This window comes from Scleropages formosus, chromosome 5, assembly GCF_900964775.1.
Source record: "Scleropages formosus chromosome 5, fSclFor1.1, whole genome shotgun sequence".
Taxonomy (NCBI): Eukaryota; Metazoa; Chordata; class Actinopteri; order Osteoglossiformes; family Osteoglossidae; genus Scleropages; species Scleropages formosus.
The window spans coordinates 25318122-25332634 of NC_041810.1; the positions used below are offsets into that span (position 1 = coordinate 25318122).

Here is a 14513-nt window from a genome sequence, read left to right on the forward strand (position 1 = left end):
CCGGCAGTTGTTGTAACCTTTTTCAGGCACATCATAGAACAGCACTGACGGCTGCTGTGAGGACACCAAAATGGCGGCCTCCTGGTGGCTCGGTCGGCGGGGGACGGTGCTCGGCTTGACGTTAATCAAACTTAATTCTTCAGTGAAAATACCGGCGTGTTCGTGGATGCCGCGCATGTGTCGGAGTCACTTGAGACATATTTTCCAGTCGCCAGCTTTCCTCGGTAAATGTTACTGTCCGACTTCTTCTCAAGCTAATCCTTAGCTTACTTCTCTGAAGCTAGCTGTCATCATTGCAGTCAGGTCAATTGCATATTTGTACATTATAAGTTTTTTTTTCTTTTTCCCCAGAGATAAATGAAACACTAGCTGAAAAAACGCCTGAAAACTTTGCAACGTCACGTGTGTTACCTGACAGCTGCTTTTAATTGAATATGTATTACAAGTACAGACTAGTCTCACACACACAGACAGTCACACAGTGTTGTGCATTCAAATTTTCGATTTGGTATTTTCTGTGTGTATGAATAATTAATTGAATTGTGATGTATTCAGTATTTTCAGAATTCAGTAATGAGAGCGGTGAGTCTTTATCCAAATACAACAAAAATTATTAATCTGCTTTGCAGAGTAACTAAGTTTTAAACATGTTTATGAACTTCAACTTGTTGTTGAAAAGGTGTTGAACTCCCCTTTTCACCGTTCATAAAGTCTTATATACAGCTACAAACTGTTGTGCGCTGGTGTTGTCCTATATGATGATGCCCTTGTGCGCTGATTGTCAGAACAGTAACCAGGAGAGCTTTTTTGACTTTTTTTGTTGTGCCACTAACACTACAAATACACCCTATGAATCTACATTTCTTTATTTAAAATATAATTTCAAACTACATTAACATTTATTTAAGATGACTGAAAATAAATTTGAATCTTGGTAACATAATTTGACTTTTGACAGATTTGTTGTGTAAGTATCCAGAACTCCTTAATATTGATGGGGGGCCAACAGTACAATCCAGTTTGAGTGCATATTTGACCACTATCTAATTGCTGGCCATTTAAATGCAGATTTTGCTCTGCACTGCAAATTCTAGAAAAATAAGTACAGAAATAAAATAAGTTAATAAGCTGGAAAAAGTGTAACACAATGTGTTAATCCCACTCCTTTTCCAAAGCAATTTACAATGTTAGAGAATCAACTTTAACATAATTTACCAATTTATTGAGCAGGGTAGTTGTACAGATCAATTCAAGGTACTTTGATTAGGGGGTACTGTAGAAGGATGCAGCATTCTGACCTTCGCATTATGAAGTGATGGCTCCAACCACAGTGTCACCTGCTGCTCTCTTCATCAGCCACTATCTATCCTGCTTGTGTAATTGTCCACCTGCAGAAATAAGTAAAAGCTTTCTTAAAATAGTACTTTTTTTTTTTCTTTTAAGGGTTCTGGCTAATAAGTAAAGTGTTTTTTGTGGAATTATTCTGGTTGGCTGTGGTATGGATTCTGCATTTGAAAAGCTTTATTCATTCACTTAGATTTTAGATACACAGATGGAATTCTGACCTTAAACATAATTCTTTTTATTTCTCAGTCACCAAACTGACACCAATATTCAGCGGGCTCAGTGTTCACACAGTGAATTAGCCAGGACTGGTCTCTAGGGGGCAGTAGCAGCTCACTGATGGACAGTCAAAAGTTTTGACCTTTTTTGCCATGCTTTACTTCAGCCAGGGCTCTTGTAAAGCCACATTACCATGACTTTTATTAAGAATGTCCAGCCTGCCTCTCCCCCAAACCCTCGCTAGATGACAGCCTGTGTCACTAAAACTGACAGTACCGTGTTTGACCTCAGCGTGACTGTGACTCGGGGACGTGTGGTCAGAAATGTGGGTGAGGTGCTTGGGGCCATGGTCAGACCCCGTGACCATCCCCACCTCCGGCCCCCTGGCAGCTGACCTTCTGCCTTCAGATGAATAATGAAAATGAATAATAAAAATGCAGCCAGAAGGTGTTCCAAATGCCATCTGCCAAGCTGAGCACCACTCATTGCAGAAATGTGCAATGTTAAATCTCAAGTCGGTAGCAGTGGTGCCTCACCACTCCCGGGTTGTAGGTTCAAATCCAGCTCAGTCTGTGTGGAGTTTGCATGTTCTCCCCATGTTCAAATGGGTTTTCTCCCAGCGATATGTATTGTAGGTGGACTGATGACTCCCATTGCGACTCCGCTTTAGACAGGCAGATATTAATAGTGGGTGAATTAATAAGTCACAGATGTAACTGAGTAGCAGTGTATGAGATCTGAGGTATAAGAGGTGCACTGATTTTCACCTGGGGGAGTTTCTACACTGCTGCTCCATGAAGTACCTGCTCCACCCTGGAGATGTGGTCTCCAGAAACTCGCCCCATCCACCTAGGATCAATTACCAGGGAGTTTCTGAGCAGCAGGTTCAACCCATCCTTCGGTCTCTGTGTCACCAACCTGGTGTCTGTAGGGAGACATCCTCCTCTTATTGCCGGCTGGCTTTCATGTATGACCACCAGATGCCCACTTCCAGCAGGAGGCTTGTGATTCCCTCTTTCCAAAGGCTTTTCCATGCTGCTGCCTCCTGTGTCGCACTGGCCTGCTCAGGATTACACCTGCATGCTTGTGGTTGGCTGTGACTGAGACGTTCTCTCCATTTCCTGTAGGGGTGCCCCCACTGAAGGTGGAGATGCCCGCTCTGTCTCCCACCATGGAGGAAGGCAACATTGTCAAGTGGCTGAAGAAGGAAGGTAAAAAGCCATCTGTCATCCCAAAGTCCTCAAACAGACATTTTTACAAGCGGTGTCCACGAGCTGTAACCTCTTGGCAGGTGTTAGTGCCCCCGACTGACCAATTCATCGAGGTGCAAGCAGTCGTTTCAGTCGTTTACGTTGACTCGGAAGCTGTGTGTGTCAGGGAGATGTCATCAATTATTGACCCCTGGACCATGGTGACATCATTTCCATCTGTAGCTCGTACATCAGCATTAATGAAACCCCTTCTGGACCTCAGAATGAATTAGCACCACAAGACAGTACCTGTTAAATGTATAATTTATTATCAAGGCCTGTGAAGGTTGTTTTGTCAAAGAAGGACTCATCTATCAGTTGAATTTATAAGCTAAACCCTGTGTTTCATCTTTTGCTTTTCGCATAGATTTATTCTTGCTTATTTCCATTCTCAATGGTGCCATAATGTGTGATGTCAAGAAAAATACTTTAGTTTGTAGTGCATTTCATTTTATTAATTATTAGAGATGGCAGCATAATGGAGAAATAGGTAAAAATTTGAATAAGCCGTAAAACTAGGAATAAGATGAATATGAAAGATAAAGGATGAATCTTAAAGGCAGAATTTTGCTTTGCTTTTATGTATTCAACAATGTCCTCACCAACCTCCAAAACTGAGGTAGAAGTGAGTGCTCTTTGTGTCCGCGAAGCTGCAAGGTTAGTAGTCCAAGTCTATTAGCATGTGAGCAGCTGCTTCCCGCAGCACTGGGGTGAGTCACCGAGAGCCGCGTCGTGTCCCATTAAGACCAGCAAAACCCCTGAGGGGTTAAGACAAATATCTGGATCCTAAAGCAGTCTTCCACTTTACTGTGCAAGGACTCATATTGTTGTTAATAATAAGGGTCTCCTTACCTCCCCCACTGCACCTTTTTCAGGTGCCGCAGGCAGTGTGTGCTGCACCACTGCTCTACAGGAGAGGGCACCGCCGCACAAGGATTCATATTGGAGATGGCTTGTTGTTGTCATCCTGTTATCCAACCAGATGAAATATGACTAATAGGATTTTTTGTGATTGCTCAATTTAGGAGTGATCATATACAATCTAGAAAAATAAATATGTGTGGGCATGCCTGAAATATTCAGTCCTGCAGCAGGTAACAAAGCGAGGAGTCCTGGGCCTGACTCTCTCAGCGATGTGTTTTACTCCAGAGGTAACAGTGAACGCCCACTGTTGTTCTTTAAGAACACTGCTCTCATTCTCTATTCTCATATTCTCATCTGCGTCATGTTGGTCTCCTGCTGAAAAGCTTCCAACTAATTTTTCAAAATACAGGTTTTAACATTATTTTGTTTTACTGGGCATTCCCGGTTGCCCTTACCTTATGCCCGTTTTATGTGTTTATATTTTCTTTCCTGATTCTCACACTCCCACTCGAATGAAGTGATTTGGGTCCCCTTGACAAGGATGTGTAAGCACTTCCTTTTCCTTCTCTCGGTGTCATTTTTCCTTTCTTCTTCAAGGGCCAGGAGCAGGGTCTTTGTAAAAAAAAAAAGATATTAATCAGATGTAAATGGATTCTGAGAAAGTGGGCCGAGTGATGTATTATTTGGGTGTTTTAAAGAAATCCGTATTGTACAGGACAGCTTCTCGTAAGTGAAGAATCTAGTATATTTCAGGGCAAAAATACTCTGTTCCTTACATGTTTATTAGGTTTTTAATTTCCACTTAATTCATTCAAAGACTTGTCTAACTTTGAGTTTTTAAAGGTAGTTATGTAGTTATACAGCGAAACTGCGTGAGTGTTTCCCTCTCAGTGAGCCCGTGTGTGATACTTGCAGGCGAATCTGTGGCAGCGGGCGATGCCCTCTGTGAGATCGAGACCGACAAGGCAGTGGTCACCATGGAGTCCAACGACGATGGAATTCTGGCCAAGATCCTGGTAGGGCGACTCGACCCTCATTCAAGAGTTACCACATTACACCTTTTTCCAAGCGAAGTTTATGGTACTCCCATCACATAATGTTGACAGTCTTGTTAAAATCACAAACAAATATTTTGTAATGTCAGTGTGCGTGATTATGTGTGATTGAATAGTTGTGTGTGTGTGTGGTTGGACTTTTTCATTCTGTTTCAGCCTCCTTCACTAATTAGAGCAGCTTGTTTGGCTCAGTTTGCTGCAGATTGGCAGCCCAGCATTTAATGAGAGTTGTTTAGCTCTGCTAATTCTTTTAACTTAATAGCCAGAACAGCAACATGTGCAACAGATAGTGAGCAAAGACCTATTCCTGTGTGGCACATTTGTTAGGCTGATATGGTAGGAGATATGATTGTGTTCCTGTGTGGTATTACTTGTGTAAGCACTAGCACAAATAATAAAATTACTATGCATATATACAAATGTATGTGTGTATGTATGTCTACATATATATATGTACAGTATATATATTTAAATCCAAACACATCACTGCTTTTGTTTTTGAGTGTATAGTTTCTCTCAATTTCAAAATTTGGAGGTCAGCAAGTATGCTTTGATCTGCACTTATGTTTGCAAATCTTGGTTCTGATGTGCTCCTCTCTATGCTGAAGGTCTGACTGTTAAAGAACACACGTTTAGGATAGAGTAGGGCCACTACTGGGAGATTCTGCTTTAGGTCACTCCTTGTATTCTGGCTTTTTTCTCCTCATTCTCCTCAAACAATGTTCTTTCACATACACATTGTTGTGTTCTTTACAGATTTGGGGTTTTTTAAAACTAACATCTACATACCCCATTTAACCTTTTCTTCCTTTATAGTGTCATGTTGCATATTGTTCTGTTGCAGGACAACAGCGATTTTGGCATTAGCAGAATTTTTACCAAAATGAAATCCTCAGAATTTGTCTTCAGACTGGCCACCTTATATTTTTGAGTTGTGTTTGTTAGATGGTAATGAAATTGCATTGTGTGAACCTCATCAGTGATACAGATGAGAAGCTGTGAAGATTAAGCGCAACGTTAGAGCCACTTGGCAGCCAAAAGGCACAACATCGAACTGTCAAAGCCGAGGTGCCTTTAAACCGAAGTTATGTTTCCACGTCCGAGTTCATCACGTCATGTTGTTTACTCTCCATTTGAACATCTGCTCGACTGATCGCTTCGACTTTCTTTCGCGTGGTCACAATTCAGGTGCCACATTTGTTAACGCACCAGATGTACTGCTTCATAGCAGCACACTGATGGAATCAAAATGTTTCTCTGTTCATTCAGTGAACATAAGTCTCAGGTTCTCTCCAGCTTCCAACTGTGGCTGCAGTGAAGTGGTTTCCATGGAAACCTACATGGGGGATGTATAGAGAGAAATGTGGCCCAACGACCCCCACCCTCTGTTATGCTCAATGTCTGGTCTGCGTTCATCAAGATTTTAGGCAGCAGCACAGAAATTCCCATTTTTGTGAATCTGTGAGTTCCTGATTTGATCAGCACTGAGAGCGCCATACTTTGGGCCACCTGTGAGTACAGCAGTGTTTGGCCTTTGAGGATGCCGTGTTTTAAGTCTGTCATAACCTGCCTGACGGGGTTATTTGTCAAAGATCTCCAGTCCCCAAGGCCACCAGCCAGGTCTGTCGACACTTGCAAGAGCTTGATTTGTGAGCACCGTCAGCACACTGATTTATTGTGACTTCACCCACCCCAACCTGCCCCGGGTGTTCATCTCGATGAGAGCGATCAATTGGACGTGCACCGTGAAGAACCTTAATGGTTTAGACAAACGGGTAAATAAGCTGTTGCATAATAGATGTGGTGACAATGAGCAGTAATCTAGTTCTTTGGTAATGACAGGATTGATGAGTGAAATGGTTAAAAAGTGGGAAGCCAGTGAAAATGGCAACGCTCCAAGCTGAACAAGTCCGGTCGGAACTCGGTCTCCTCACCGTCAGCTTTGTGTCACTCTCAAGAGAACAAATCGAGAGCTGTTGGCCAGAGACAGGTGATGAGACCGACCGTGCTTCGGGAAGATGGCGCAAGGCACCACATGCCGTTTTCACCTTCCAAAGAGCTTATGCAGAGCAGCTGGAAGGTGCCAGAATCCTCTTAGCAGCATGCTTCTCTCTATCACTCCCAGTCTGGAGTCATCCTTCTCCTGCCGGATCAGTTTCCGTTCCACCCAACGGTCCATCTGCTCCAGCCCTGGCGTTGGTCCATGTGAAGGCTGTTTGTGCAGCTGCTATCGTTCCATTCTGTTGTGCACTCTTGTCTTCCAGTGAGTGTTCATGTTGGATCTTTTAAGGCTCAGGTCCTTTCTCCTTCATGCCTTCCATTCAGCTGCCCTGCCCATGCTTTCTTCTTTCTACTCAACAAATTCAGTTCTTTTAACAGGTCTTAGTACAGCCTGCAGAATACCTACACATTTGGAGGTGTGAATTCATATTTGCAAGATGAAATTGGTGCTTCGGTGTCATAATGATTAATGTCGGATCTGAGAAACAAGTCAAAGAGCTGAAGCTTTGACGTGCTTCTCAGGCTTAAATAAGTTTGAGATGATTGCTGAGTTAGAACACAGAAACATCTTACAAAGTGAGACAAACAACAGGTGTTAATATATACTGGCTCTTCGATTTAAGAATGCAGGCACAAGTGGACATGTGTTCCTTATTCCTTTTTTCATAACTCCAAACTTGAGATTTAGTAGCGGTTTGATCTTAATCTTGGATGTGGCTGTCATTATTTTTGGAACACTTCATACTTTATCTAATGTTTTTCTAAATCGGTTCTGAGCTTTAAAGTGCTGTATACCAGCAGTTACCCCTGTCCAGTTTTTGCACCATGTTGCCCACCTGTCAGCTGAGCTTCATCCTCTCTGGACCCTGAGAAGTCTTTGTCCAGCTCATACGGAGAAGCAGCGTGTCCACAGAGCAGTGTTTAACTCGTGGTGCAGCGTTCGCTCTGTTAACTGTGCTGTTGGGCACCAAAGACAGATGGGGACTTAGCCTCTCATAGCAGAAGGCAGTGCAGGCCTTGCATGATAGTCCCAAATATGGGGTTTCTTTCCAAGACTGATCAACCGTCCACGGTGCGGTGTCCTCCAGTCTTGACTGTGTTTCCACACTGCCGTTTTTCCCTGTTTTTGGCTCGTTCTGCATTTGTGCAAACTGCCGTTTTTGCTTTCAAGGCACCGTGCCAGTGGAGGGTTTCCCTGTCAGTACACACACCCGGCGCTCTCCTCCTTTCAGACGCTCATTTACACGTCATTTACACGTCCATTCAGCACCAGGCGATGCATGCACACACACACACACACACACACACACACACACACACACACGTGCGCACACACGTTGTCTGAACCGTTTGTCCCATTCGGGGTCGCGAGGGAGCCGGAGCCTAACCCGGCAACACAGGGCGCAAGGCTGGAGGGGGAGGGGACACACCCAGGACAGGACGCCAGTCTGTTGCAAGGCACACCAAGTGGGACTCAAACCCAGATCCACCAGAGAGCAGGATCCGGTCCAACCCACTGTGCCACCGCCCCCCCCCAGGCAATGCAGCTACCCCTAATAAACCAGAGCAGGCAGGTCCCTGTGGGGACCTTGAAAAAAATCAGCAGTAAGACCGGTGTTTCAGATCACATCAACATTTTGGGGTTTTTGGGCTATATTGAGATTTTTTTTGATCCGTATTTCACTGTAAGCTATAGTTAGTTAAAATGTGCCGGTTGTGCCCCCTAAGAGATACTGTGATCTGTCTTCTCTGTCTCTGACTCAGAGTTGGATTGGCTCATTGTAGGAGGACCACGCAGTGGTGGTAGGACAATAATGCTTTTATAAATTGTTAATTTGAAAATGAGCCTGGACAAATAAGGTCACTGCTACTGATGTAAGTCTCAGCCTCTCCTTTTGATGAGTCCGGCTGTGTAGTTTCTCAGCACAAAGGCCTTCTGTTGGAGCGCTTCATTAAATTACCTCGGGGATGATTCGCTCTCATGAATGCCGATGATCCTCCCTTCACAGCATCTCTCCAGCATCTTGTAAGACACAAGCTGACAGAGGACGGTGACGGTGAGAGATGGAAGAGCCCAGGCGGAAACTTGTACTCCTAGTGTACAGTTTGGAGAGGGGCGACGGAGCTCCTGCCATCATCTAGTCTGAGTTAGTTGTTTTAAATAAAAAAAGCAAAGTATACAGAAAAAACAGGGCCTCCACACCACTGTTTATTTAATAAGAATGCACTGGCTGCGAATCGTCTGTATTCTGCCCAGATACACAAGTGGCTGACTTCAGATACACATTTTTTTGTTTACTCTGCCTTCTGCTCCTAGCGGAGCGGCTGGGGGAATTTTAGAGCTCCGAGTTAAAGGAACTCCCTCCTGTCGTAATTGCTGGGTTGTTTGTGTGCAGTATCCAGGTCCAGAGTGCACGGCGCATCCGGGAGAGGGAGAGCAGCACCATCCAGTCCACTCCCCCCTTCCCCTTCTCCGCTTCATAGAGGATGTCTTTGAGCTGTGAAAGATGCTCAAAAACATATCATGCCCATCCTTCACCTGGTCTTATTGGCTATTTTTAACTCTTCCTGCCCAAAGGCAGAGCGCAAGAACATGTTGAATTTGTCTCCATTGTGCTGCTCCTGCCCCCACCCCCTGGTACCTGACCAGCTCAATGCTCAGGTGCAATAACCGAACCGACGAGCGACAGCTGCTCCATCACACCTAAAGGTGGAGGTGAAAGGTTGAAAGCGTAGTGTGGCCCAAGTGCCAGACGATGGCACCGTTGAGTCCACTGAAGCAGCTGGAGATGCGTGGCACTGCCTCAGAAAGCACTCGTCTTCCAGACAACACGTAGAGCGCAGAAATCTCACGCTTTGTAAATCACGCCGAAGACACGGTGCCAAGAAGGGCAGCCTATGAAAAAACGCTGTCAGCATTGCACTATAAATACCCCCGGCGTAATGAGTGTTTATTGACTGTCTAATTGTGGGTTGCGAGAGCTCAGACTCTTTTTGTTCTCTTCTTCGAGGAGGGATGACTTTCGGGCTTAATCGGGTCTCCAGGGATCCTGGTGCTTTCTTACGTGTTGAGGGCGAAGCCGAGATTGTTCTCGCACCTGAAATGCTTCTCTTGTCCGTTCTCACCGGCCTCAAGGCTAAAGCATGACGTCCCTAGTGGTCCTTCCCCAGCAACACCCTCATCTTCAGCCCGCCGCTGCATCGCCATGGTTACAGCGAGTGATGGACCTCTCCGTCCAGCTCTCCAGGAGAACTCTTTGCATCTCAGGTCTCCGCTGGTGGGAGCAGCAGGGTGGAGTTTCAGTGTCTGACAGGCTCTCGTTCTGATGGGTTACATTAAATTGTACTTTACTGCCACCAGTTAGTGCCCCCGTTAGACATGTTTTGGAACCCATGTTCCTCGTATGTGTCCACAAACTGGAGTATGACTCTAGCGTTGTCGGTGGAGCTCCCGTCAGGGCTCCTACTTTTAGAACCTTTGAAAAGGTACTTAGCCTGAATTATTGTGGTGGAAAAGAAGCTTGCTGTGTAAATAGGAGTGGAATTGGTTGCTATGAGTTAAAGCTGAAGCGACGTACTTGTGGTAAATTCCGAAGGGGATAAGTTTATGGCTACTCCTGAATGCCCCTACAGGATCATTCCTGCAAATGTTCAGCTGACAACTTACTTCCTCATCACTGTCAGTAGAGCTCCTTTCTACACCTGAACTCGCCTTCATCTCCATCACACATCCAGTTCCTTAACCACCCTGCCACCTTCTTAGGAGAAATGATGCAACAATTGTGGCGACTTGCGCAATCTCTCTCCTCAAAATTCACAGCTCATTTGGTCAATGATATAATAGGAATAATTTTGTCGCAATAATGGCATTGATGTAATTATGCAACATCCTGTAATGGCTCCTTTGATTTACGCAGTTTGCTTTGTTCGCTACATAACAACTCCTTTTCCAAACGAGCTTTCACTCCTACGTGCGGCAATGAGGAGCTGAGTAATACACCTCGCTCATTGGCAGCCGCTCATCCTCACGGTCTGTGGCAGCTGTATTGGTTCACCATGATCACATTTTTTTCTTTTTCGATACATAACAATTGTACTGCTGCTGTTATTTCAGAGGGAGGGACAGTGCTCATCATCTGGAAATGTTCACTGGGTGGCCATGGCCAACTGATCACCTCATTTCAACTGCTATTACTCCATTTATTACTGTATAATTATCAGTTACCTTCCTCAGAGGCGACTTTCTACGTGAGGTTTGTACAATTAGCTACTTACAGTGATTTACCGGTTTGTACAGGAGGGTTATTTTTTTACTGTGTGAGTTCTGGATAAGTACCTTGATTAAGAATACTGCAGTAGGAGCATCTGTTCGAACCCGGATCCTTCATTTCAAGGTGATGGTGCCGAGTGCTGCTCCCCCTGCTGTGCCTATAGTCATTGTTTTTCAGTAGTAAGTTGATTGTTGAGCTTCTGAGTCACAGCCAAATTTTACAAGCTTTTTTTAAATTTTTTAAATGTCCACTTGCTGAGTTTTATGTTGAGGAACTGAAACCGCATTTTGCTTTAGTGATCTCTGCCAGCACCCCGCTACCTGGACTGAGTGCAGAGAGTAAGAGTGCACAAGACGGGAGCCAACCGTAGGGCCTGATTCTCACACACTGTTTGAAACTGGCCCATCTGATCTCCTTTCACCAACCTCAGGTTGCCCTTGGCCCATGAAGATGCCCTGGTGTATGCCGCTGTAGCCAGCCAGCTATGGACCGGCATGGCTTTCTGTCACCAGGGAAGGTTAGAGATAACATGGGGAAGACATGGTAGCCTCATCTTTGGTACCAGCTGAATTGTGAGCATCTCCCAGAAGCCCCAGTCCAGCCTGGTGCTCTAGAAACCCCCTACGTGTGTGTGCACTGCACGACACCGCTCAGATCAGTTCTCCTTCCTCCATTTGACCAAAGTACATGTGGTACCGCAGGAGCTCCTCTGGTGCCTCTCAGTTTGCTTACGGAAAAGCGAAATCCATTGCTATAGACAGACACTTTCACAGTCTGATTGTATCAGTGCTCCAAATTCCCAGGGATTTGTGATTTTGAGATGATGTGGGCTGCTTTGACTCCCTTACATATCACTTAGCATGTGTATTTCAAGTTCCACCTTCAAAAGCCACATTGAAATATTGGGGCAGTCTTTTTCTTAGTAAACAGGAAGTCCCTGTCGTGTGCGTGCTTGCCTGCGAATGTTTGCATGTCACCTGTAGCATTACAGTGCAGCGTTTCCAGTCGGTCCGAGATTTGTTAGAACAAAGAATTCCCTACATAAATGTGAAGTGAAGTTAACCAGGTGTAAAGAAACAGGTGGCCTGAGCCCAGTTTTTGGATGCTATTGAGGCCTCTTTTTGCCGTGGTGATGAGTAGACGCACTGATGCAACTGATGGGTTAAAGCAGGGCAATGGCCAAGAAAGGTGGCTCTCGAACCTCATGTGAAGGAGAGACAGTGCCTTTAGAGCTGCCCTGCTGTGCCCAGCTGAGAGCTGACGTTCCTGTGCCATGTCTGTGAGGTCACAACCCCGTTCACCCATGTTTGTTGCAATCACAAGCGTGTTCTTTCTGTGTTCTCTGTGTGCTTGAAGTATGTACTTCGAAAATAAAATCAAGGGTGACACCCAGTTCCTGGCTGCTCATTCAGAACTAACTGGTATCGACTTTCATAGCGAGAGTTTTTTTTGTTTTGTTTTGTTTTTTCCCTGCAGTTTGCATGTGAAGAGGTGGTGCCTTTCAGCTGGTTGTGAAGAGTCACGCAACAGTTCGTGTCGACACAAAAGCGCGTTGAAATATCGAAACCTGATTGGATGCGGATAGAATGAGCCCCTTCGTGCACGGTGCCTTGTCGTGGCTTTGGAGGAGGAAACGAAATTTCAAAGGCAAAGGGTTAAATAACTGCTAATCATCCTTTTGGGAATCCAGACAAACGGCTCATCAGGATGTCCTCATTATTTCTATAACGTTCTTTGTCCTCTCCTTATTGATAACCCCAAGTGAGTCTTTGAGGAAAACACCCTAACTAAATTTGATTCACAGAAATTTGCGGGAAGGCGTCTTCCGCCTCCATCTGAAAGCGACTATTCATCACCACAGACACATTTCGGCACTCGACGCATGTAGTCTCCTCCTTTCCTGCTGTGTTGCTCCAGGAGTCAGAAAGCGGTGGGGGTCTGTCTTATTATCTGTGGGTCTTGCATTTTAAAGGGCTTTACTTCCAGCAGCACCATTCGTATACAATTTTGATTTTCCCACCTACAGTTGATTGCGGTTTTGTATTATGAATATGTGCTTAAATATGCCTTCATATACCATACATTCCAGAACTCATGCTTCACAGCCTGTCTTGTAGTGTCTTCAGTATCTTGTGGAGTAACTTTTTTTTTAACCAATACGCAGCAGTTTGCGTTCTATTTTGTCAAAAAAAAACAATTCTGCTTAATACAATTTTGTGACTAAGCATTTTTCTTTGTGTTTGTCTACAGATGGAGGAGGGCAGCCGAGGAGTACGCCTGGGCACGCTCATCGCCCTCATGGTGGAGGAAGGGCAGGACTGGAATCAGGTGGAGATCCCTGCCACAGCTGAGGACAAAGCTGCAGCCACACCCTCTTCTCCAGGCCCCACCCCTGATGTTGTGGCCCAGCCCCCTGTCCACCAGCCAGTCCCTAGCGGGAGGAGACCTGCACAGTGAGTTAGGCATCGAACCCTGGAGCCTCCATGTCCCAGTGGGCAGCGTAATAGGGGCTAACGTGGTGAACAAGAGTTCATTGACGGTTTATTTACACCGTACACTCGGTCATTGAGGAAAGGTGCTACAGCAGAACAACGGCAAAACTGGAGCCTGTTTGCTTTGCAAATAGTCTTTTTGCTGAGTTTGCATCTTCAAGCTTTTTCCAGGTTTCTTTCTTTCCCAGAGTCACACATTGAAATAAGAACCACTCCAAGTTATGGCAGCACTGCTTTCTCTAGCCACTGTGAAGTGTTCAGTCCAGTGTTGGTCTTTATCTCAGTGACTGTCCAGCCCTCATCGTGAAAAAAAGCACATTTGGAACCCTACTACTCTTAGATCTGCGGTTTGTTTGCTTTGATTGTTCAGTTTTAATACATACAAGCGTCACGCTTCGCACACTCTCGCGCAGACTCTGTGTTAACGAAGGGGAAGGTACCCTGAGATCATTTTACGCTCAGCCTGGACTGCATGTTTGATAAAAGAAGGTTTCCAAAGATGCTTGCTTGCCAGTAACACTGTTCATCAGGGTACTCTAGCTGTACAGCGGACAACAAGTGCAGTGATGCTGCCTATGTTAATGTGTAATGGTTTTATTGCCTCACATGTTTTACCTTCCTTCCTTTCCACAGGCTGCGGCTGAGCCCAGCTGCACGGCACATCTTGGACACTCATGGCCTGGATCCCCAGATGGCCATGCCCACTGGGCCCCGGGGCCTTATTACTAAAGAGTAAGTGTAATCGCGAACGTTGATAATCATAACCATGTTCGTAGTTGGCGTAAGGAGGAAGAAGAAGACTTGACAGTTGAAGGTTTTGCACAAAGAAGCTTAGGCATGGTGCCGTCACTAATTCCTCTCTGAGCGTTAATCAGCATGGAAAGCACCTGAAAAGGCCACCTCCCATTACATGGCAATGTCCGGACTTGTACTCAGTACGGATAGGTATGGCAGGGTGGAGGTAAGATGGAGGTGGAATCGGAGGGGGGTGGGGGGTATCTGGGGTGGCTGTTGTGG

General features: G+C 45.2%; 1 protein-coding gene across 1 annotated transcript in view; it reads left to right on the forward strand.

The window, feature by feature from the left end:
- Positions 1-50: 50 nt before the first annotated feature.
- The window catches only part of pdhx (pyruvate dehydrogenase complex component X), a 31307-nt gene continuing 16844 nt past the window's right edge, over positions 51-14513 (forward strand). Inside the window, exons 1-5 of the mRNA XM_018765834.2 lie at positions 51-224; positions 2691-2774; positions 4593-4693; positions 13255-13457; positions 14130-14228. Coding sequence (XP_018621350.2) covers positions 71-224; positions 2691-2774; positions 4593-4693; positions 13255-13457; positions 14130-14228 — 641 coding nt within the window. The 5' untranslated portion in view covers positions 51-70. The remainder of the gene's footprint in view (positions 225-2690; positions 2775-4592; positions 4694-13254; positions 13458-14129; positions 14229-14513) is intronic.